Source organism: Meleagris gallopavo, chromosome 12 (assembly GCF_000146605.3).
Source record: "Meleagris gallopavo isolate NT-WF06-2002-E0010 breed Aviagen turkey brand Nicholas breeding stock chromosome 12, Turkey_5.1, whole genome shotgun sequence".
NCBI classification, from domain to species: Eukaryota; Metazoa; Chordata; class Aves; order Galliformes; family Phasianidae; genus Meleagris; species Meleagris gallopavo.
Window position 1 is genome coordinate 9,671,980 of NC_015022.2, and position 8,758 is coordinate 9,680,737.

Here is an 8,758-nt window from a genome sequence, read left to right on the forward strand (position 1 = left end):
GAAAAAAGAAAAATTAAGATTTGGAACATTCACTGAAAAAGAATAAATAACAGTAAGATGGATTGTTCAAACTGACATGGAATGACTACACACTAAAATCTTTAGTTCCAAAGCCTAGTATGAATTCTGATGATGATGTTCTCTCACTCCACTATCAGTCCAGCCTCCCATCCACCAACACTTGCCTCTCAGCAGATTTGTTTCTGCACTAAAGAACTCATAGCTCCACCAACTTTGCCTTTATGACAAGAACAGATGTATTATTAAAATTCAACTAATTTTGGTGTTTAAAGACAGACACTTAATAGCATGTGTCAATTCTGTACGGGGGAAGCAAACATGCTGGCCACTAGGCTGCCAAGAGGTGCCCCATTACATGACCTTTGCTATGTGCAGGGAAGATGCTGGCTGAGCTGCTGCTCAAGTAATGATTCAGCAACAGAGGGTATAAAAAGCTTCTGTGAATCTCCAATCCGCCTTTTCACATCCTGAAGATTCATCCTCATTTCAGGAAATGGTAGCGGTAACACCAGCTGTTTCTTCGCTGAGAAGCAGAAACTGATTGGGAAAAATGCTAAAAGACTGCCAGTGCAGGAGGGGATGAAGCAAAGGTACAACAATTTAATCAAATAATTACCCACCACTCACACTAGCTGAAAAACTTACTTCTAATGTTACTTTTTTTACACTAACAAAGTCAAATCTCAAATAATAATTTTGAGGTTTACATGAGTCAATGGTATCTGACAACTTTCAAGCCAACTTCCTTCTAAAGAGTGCTCAGTTATCAGCAGATGAACTGTTTAAGAGAATCTGTTTAAACCACAAAAGTCACTGCCATCAGAGTAACTTTCCCTTTTAACAATGTAAAACATATGAATTTGGGTGCCCTTCTTTAGGCTGGCATTTCTTCTTTTATTGTACTTGTTCATCTGCACTAAACATATTCTTTCATCCATTCATACACTGCTAATTGTTCCTTCAAAACTATAGAAGTTTTATAGAAGTTTTAAGTTTGCTCTCTAGTTTTCTTAAACTCCGATGGAAAAATTATGCAAACTCCCCACTGACCCAAATGTTAACAAACACAGGCCTTGAGGAGTTTCTCCTCCAGCCTTCAGAACACACAGCTAACGTTTCCATTTGTTACATGCTGACAAGTTGCTCACATACGCACTTATTTACACTTACCCAAGCATAGCACTCAGTAATAACCAACAGACTGAAAAGGCCAGCAAATTCTGCCAGCCTGTTTTCTGAATTCCCCTTCTTAATACTGACTATTCCAAAGAAAGCAGTAACAAGTAGTTTATTTCATTGGTGAGACTTTCCTTCTGGTTTGCTTATTTCTACCAATTCTTCATCCTATTGATCCAATGCTGAAGGAGTGGCTGCAGAACACACACACGAGGCCACCAGCTGTGGCAGCTTCTGAAGGCTCCTACTGCCAAAGCTTAAAAGCTGGCATTTAAGATGCATGCAATCAGTTGATGCCTTGTTTATACTAAGCCTGAACAAATAGGAATATTTTTGGCAGAAGTATCTATTTATAAAGATAAAAGGAAGGCAAACTGAATTAATTCCTTTTAGGAAGCTGCGTGCCCTATAAGCCTACAGCCAGAAACATCTATGTTTTCATCTGGGCCCTGGCAGTGACTCCAGGTTTGGGCTCAAGCACGGAGCCCCTTCTCACATCACTTCTCTTAATGCTACTTAAATATTCCATAAAACTATTTTCATTCTTTATTATGTATTAATATTCTAATAAGTAGTAATTTTAGAGATTAATTTCTCCTAATGGAATCACTTTGAAATGCATCAAAGGAAATGTACTATGCTCTCATCACTACATTTTTCCTTTACTTGGATGACTCTTCGCCTCATATTAAATTTAAGATCTTGATATTGCCTCAAAGCTCTAGGGGAGACAGAGCTTTCTGATCTGCTGAAAAGCACTCTTCTTAATGGCACACGCTCCTAAAAACAGCTGGTGGAGGCCCTGCATTGGAATCCTTTGCAATCTAAAAGTGAGAATTCACACTAGAGTTCATATTCCTGAATGTGGTTTAGCTTGTTTTGAAGTAGTTTGTTAGCAGGATGCATCTATCTGTGAAAGCTGCCCTAGGGAGGACATGGCACAATGGGTTACATACACCTTGACAGGCATTCCAGACAATTTAGCTTCTACAGGTACACCTACAGGTTTGCCTGCTATTTCATGTGAATTAACCTTACTGAACACTTTCAGAGTAACAGCTCTTACAGTTGTCAGCAGTAGGCATCAAGTACCACGCTTTAAGAAAGACAGGAACAATGCCATCCCCACATAATGAGTAAAGGCACTTAGCATCCTGTAAAGCTAAGGAATAACACAATAAAACACATTTATTGGATGCTGAACTTAACAACAAGATGATCAAGTTTCATTAATACTTGTATTATTGTTAACAGCCTTAGAATAAAAACAAAAACAAACAAAAAAACCCCAGCAACTAAGGCACTTACTTTAAAAGGTCTATTTAGAATTAATGGTTGTGAAGAAAACATTTAAACCTTGCTGAACTAAGTATGAAATGATAGAACGAACGTATGGACAATCATAACTAAGAAGATCAGCCATTAAGATGCTACATCTTAACTTAAACATCAATGTCAGTTATGCTGATCAATTCAGAAGGAGCAACACTGTCTTCTTCCGATGCAGAGACGGTTTAACGGTATGGAATGAACGCAAGAACATTCAGCTTTTGCCAAAAGCAGAAGTGTGAAGCTGTCTCTTCAAAGTTCAGACTAAGAAAAAGATACATTTTCTTCTCGCTGTCAAAACCAGAAACTTTGAATTCTTTAAACAATAAATTCAGATACTGAAAACCCAACCTTTCCTCACCCTCTGACTGCCCTGCATTCTACCTGAACTCCCCCAGTTCAACACCTTGCACATTAAAGGACATCCACCTTTGTAACTTCAAGATACAAAAGCACTCGTGCTACATTTTAGCTCCAGTCAGCATTAAAAGTAAGCGTAAGAGTTTCTTAAGGAAGATCTTGGTAATATTTTTAAATGGGCATCAATATCATCACAACAAATAAAAGCAAACGAAACCTGATTATGCAGGTTTCTAAGAACTGATCTTAGAAATCCCCTCCTGTGAAGAACAAAACAAACAAGTGCTTTATTAATTATTACTTGAGAGATTATAAAGCCCTGATACAGCTTAAAAAGACCTGCAGCTAAAAAATAGCTATGGTATTACTAAGTATTGTTCCACTACAAATGTCAGTTATAGACAATCTGATCCTATCAGCCCACTTTTTAGGGAAGAAGAATTACTATGTCAGTTCATTTGTAATGTAGATAAGACCTCTCTGCCAGCGATGCAGTTCTTTAGTTTTAATAGAAGTTATACCAACTTCTATACCAACTTCAATAGAAGTTATACCAAGGAACTAATTTAATTTACAGGTCTTCATTGCACTGAGTTTTTCCAAATTCATCTTATCACATTGTTAAAATACTAAGCCTTGGCTTCTAAGATGAACACATGCAGAAGACAATTCACCCGACAGCTTTAAATACTGTGTTTACAGCACGGATTCATTCTCAATTTCCCCAGCAGCAAAGGCAGGTTGGAATTAGGTTAGTGCTTCACTACCCTCTTTACATTTCTGCTCCCAGCACTCCCTTTCTCCTTCAACATTTTATGTTGTGTAAGTCCTGGATGATGCCTGGATGATGCCTCACTCTGCCAGGGCTCAGAGAACAGATCCACTGATGTTCAGTGGCCAGGGAAGGTGAGAAAATGAGCCCTGGTTGCAGCGGGAGCCTCAATGAATGCAGGCTTGAGATTCCAGCAAGCTCTTGAAGCACAGTCCTGCTCCTCACCGACAGCACGCACACGAGTCCGGGGACCTTCACTCCGCACTGGTGCCTCTAAAGCTCTTTGTGGCACGCAGGCAGTCACACACTAACCTGATAGCTAAGCGTGCACAAAACCAAAGAAATTGGCATTTCGTGAAAACAGCCTTTAGTTACTGATTTTCCTCTCTTGCCCAAGGCACTTCTCTAAAGTCTACTTTCACAGGTGGAGCAACAATCTAAGCTTTTCCTTCCCATACATTGCTCAGCTAGCTGCATGGGGACCACACTCCTACTCTGCAAATCTGTTCTTGAAAAAGAGAAAGTCGCTGTGCGGAGAATTACTTTCCACACACACACAATACAAAGACTTCTAGTTCTGTAGAAATGTGTCTTTTTAAGCATTGTTAACAACAATGTCCTTCCTACTGTCATTTTCAATTGCTGGTAACTTTACCAAATTTCAACCATTGGACTGATTCAAAGCATTCTTTTTTGTGAAGTTCAATTGTTTCTGAGAACAAGCCTGGTAAAAATTTGATTTTACTTCAACTGACTCTGTTTCATAACCATGGCATTTAGGAGGTCTACAAACTCATTTGGAGTGAGGATCTGATATTTCACAACAGTGCGAGTGATGTGGGTTTGGTTTGTTGCTGCTGTTGCCCTTTGATTTTGTTTTGGTTTGTTGTTTTTTTTTCCTTAAACACAAAAATGCCCAAATGAGGCCAACTGAAAAAAGCCTTGAAAATAACTGCTCAATACATTATTCTCTTAGCTTGCCAGCAAGATTTCTTGAACATTTAATCTAAAATGAACACAGAGCTCAATGCACCCACCCAAGAGTGGTCCTTGGCACCAGGATGATAGGCAAAGAACAGCTTCTATGTGCATTTGCCAGAGTGGGCACTTGGATATAACAAAATAAATGAGAATGGAAGGAAAAAAAAAAAGAAGAAAAAAAAAGAAAAAAAAAAAAAGGAGGAGGAAAAACAGAACAAACCATGAAGGTAAAACAACAGTGATTTGTGCCACAAGTCTGCAACTGCTCAACCATGCATTGGCAGCCCTGCTTTTCTTTTCTACATTCCAGGTCTCTGAAATCCTCTGCTCCTCCTCACTACCTCTGCGAGCCATCCAGCGCCTGCTGGCTCACAGCACGGCGGGTAACAGCCCGCTACTGACACCAGCAATAATTAGGCTGTGCAGCCAGTCATTTGCAATAGGGTCAGTACAGCTCTACTGAATGACTGCTTCTGCCTTTGTGTTATCTTTTCAAGCAGAATTTGAGAGATGCGCAGAAATGAGACAGGAGACTTCAGAAAGAAAAAATGGCATTACGACATCTAAACAGTACCTGAAATAAGTGCCTTTTTTCCTACTGCTATCACACAGCTCTCCTCTAATTCTGGGCATTCTTTTCTAAGAGCCTGACAGCTAACTTACTTATGTTTAACACTGAACTGCCCCTCAGGTCCTGGGGAGCTCACTTCTCAGCAAAGTGATAAATACTTTCTCTAAAACAGTAATCATAATAATAATCAGAACTTACATCAAGCTTATCGCGATTCACAAAGAAAGAATTTACTCTCTAGTTATTCTCATCCTCTTTGCCTTATCCTTCCGTATAAGACATCACAGCGATGAGAAAAATAAGCCCTAAATATATTGATTCTGTGCTTATGAATGATTCTGAAGAGAATGTATGAAATGGAACATCAGGACACACACTGAATCCACATAAAATATGAAATGGTAATGAATTCAAAGAACAGTGAATCCCGTGTCCTTTGTGAAATGCACTGAATGCTTTTTTAAAATCACATATAATTAAATATAACAAAGAAACAGAAAAGTATAAACAGGACCTGTCCAATTTGGTATTTCCCTAGTTATGCATGTTAGGTTTTGCTGCCTCTTGTTTGCATTATATATTGACACATTTATACAGTTTTTTTAACTGATGGAAATACTGAAACACAAGGACTGGGAAGAGGTGACTATCCACGCAAAATTTCAACTCTATCTATTAAAAATACATCAAAGTAAGGCAGAATATTTTCCATCTGCTTATAAAGTTTGATAGCATACAGAGATTTCTTCTGAAACGGCTTATGCTTCCTAGAGCTAAAAAGAAAGAGTGAGCCAATTCAAGTTTACTACCTGTCTGACAGCCTGAAATAAAATGTACAACTGCAAACTTCCTAATATTGCCACAGTCTGAAAAGGGAATCTGCATGTTCCCTGATCCTCATGAATCTGTAACAACCTCCCTGGAATGAGAACAGACAGCTCTTCATGCAAACTGTACAGAGCTCTTCTGCTGAAGTCACTGAAATAATACAACAACAAACATAAACACACAAAGTTGCTCAGCAAACAGATTTGGCTACCTTCCCCCGATTAATTTTTAAATTGAATTTCATCGCACAATGAGATGTCTTATTAACTGCATCACAGACAAATCCTTCTGCGTTTAAAGCAAAACAAAATTAAAGAAGAGGGATTACAGTAACTGTCAATGTGCTGTCATTGTGCCTGGAATTATCAGTTTCTAGAGGAAGGCTGAGTTCAGCGTCAAAGTTATTTCTAAGCAGCTTGGTGTCAGGGACTGAGAACAGAAATGGTGTTACAATGGCCCTTCCTTCTCTCTCCACCCTTCAGCTGAAACAAGTAAAATGAACTTGGGCTGGAATCAAGGCCCCAAACAAGCAATTAAAATTCAGTGGCTTTCATAACAACCAATAAACATTATCCTGTTCATTGAAGCATAAAGTGCAATAATCCATGTTATAATCAAAGCTGTCAGCGTACATTATTAGCAAATTCTGAATCTAGCTTCATCCACCCATAAATAATTTTTTTTTTTGGTTGATCTACAGATTGCCAGCAGATAAAGTTAACTTATATGACAGTGTAAGATCACATAAAGGAAAAAGTTCACTTTTAACCCAGCAGAAAATGAAGCAGAAATAATAGTAACGTACTGTTATTGTCATGAAATAGGACAGCCTTCAGTTGTTCGGCAGAGCAGCGATTGCTCTGATTCTACAAAACTTACGATGAAGCTGGGAATGAGCTCAGCCTTCAGAATATCAGTTCACATTTCAGTTAGAGTGCAAAACATTTGCATACTTCTGGAAACATAATTGACTGTTTCTACACAGTCAGGTCAGAGCATATTTAAAGAGGAATGGTCATAATCACCTCTGACAAAATCAAAACTTTTTAGGGCTTTTCTTTTTGTTCCTCCTTGGACATCTGATGTACTGCATTGTGACAACATAGTTGCATGTTCCTCTTGCCAATAATTCTCCTCAATTCCTGCCTCTCATCCTATTGGTAACAAAATACTCACTAACACTCAGCTGTGCTCTTTTGTTTTCAGTACTGTACTATTCTGTACATTGTCCTGTACTGTGCTCTTCTGTTTCTAAACTTCCTGCAGCAGCACGTACTCTGAAATGAGAGCTATGTACCCTCACAGAGCCCTCTGTTCATTATTCATATCAACACGAAAAGAAACGAATCCCTGTCCTCATAAGAGGTTTATTCAACTATTTTCCAAAACAGTTTCATTGGACGCTGCAATTACAGTCTCAAGCAAGTTTGAAAACAACATCCAGTCACAGTTTGTTAGTGTGAGAACAGAAACTAGTTCAGCTGAAGTATCTTTATTCTTAAATTCTTTTCTTTCCTTCATCTGTTAGAAATCCAAACCAAATAAAAAAAAAACCACAAATATTTTATTTAAAGATGCAGCTTAAGTATTCTTTGACATTTTATCTGAGAGTTATGCACTGAAAAGAAGCAGATATGCTCTGAACTACTATCAGCAATACTTGTAAATTCCAGACTAGAGACAATTAATGACAATAGAAATGTTCTGCAAAAATTAGCTGCAGTAAGGGGGTGACATTTGCCACAAGCAAGAAGTTTTTCCAATAATGAAGAAAGCACTTAACATGAGAAAAAGCATCGAACCAGCAACTATCCTTGGGAAAAACTGACATAACACGTTGTGAGCACGGAGCTGCACCGACTTACTGAAATACAGTGGATGGCTGCATTTAGAAACTGAAAAGTGTACCTCCAATGATTTCTCTACACAACCAGTTCTCGTGTTATGTACATTTGACACAAACTCTGCTGCTTATTGTTAATTTGACAGCATCGCATGAGAAAATAAACACAGTTTTAAATCAGTTGGCAAATTTAATCGTAAAGTCTCCCATAAGCAGAGGCCTGGGGTTTTCAATGAAACTGCATTGCTGTAAATACAGGTTTAACTGAAGTAAATGACATGTAGACTTGCAGTCCTGTGCTACAGAGAGGTTTTGGAGAGTGTCTCAGTTCTAAAAAGCTATGCAAAGTTCAGAAAAGCAACACAAACAAACAGAATGACCCAAATGAAAACCAGAAGAAAAACAGCTGAACCTCAAGCCCAAATATGCGATGATGGTAACAACTGTAAATGACCAGAGAGCCCAGAACACATTTTGTTTTGAGTGACATTTAGTTTATTAACCTATCTCAAAATGTTTTTGTTTTTTGTTTCCTCATTTCAAAAAAGTGCTTTAAGTAAGGGAGAGCCCTTAAAATAAAGCAATCCCATCATAGCCCTTTGTTTTTTTTCCTGGATAAATCGGTCTGTCTGTCGCTAACCGCAAGCGGCCTTCTACTGTTATTTCCTTTTTAATCGTAAAAGCTTAGCATAAGACCTGATGTCAAAACGCCACTAAACGCCTCACAACCAATCGGGCTCTGTGCAATTAGAGGAGCGAGCGGCTCGGCGTCAAAGCAAACACAAGTTTAGGACGGACGCACCCCGGCGCGCTGGGGCCACCGAGCGCCGCGCTCCAACCCGCTCAATTCCGCAGGCGGACACCGAAGCGAGCACCG

At 38.9% G+C, this 8,758-nt stretch overlaps 1 protein-coding gene across 1 annotated transcript in view; it reads right to left on the reverse strand.

The window, feature by feature from the left end:
- Positions 1-4,009, reverse strand: part of COPS2 (COP9 signalosome subunit 2) — a 16,222-nt gene extending 12,213 nt beyond the window's left edge. The window contains exon 1 of the mRNA XM_010717513.2: positions 3,971-4,009. Coding sequence (XP_010715815.2) covers positions 3,971-4,009 — 39 coding nt within the window. The remainder of the gene's footprint in view (positions 1-3,970) is intronic.
- Positions 4,010-8,758: the final 4,749 nt, after the last annotated feature.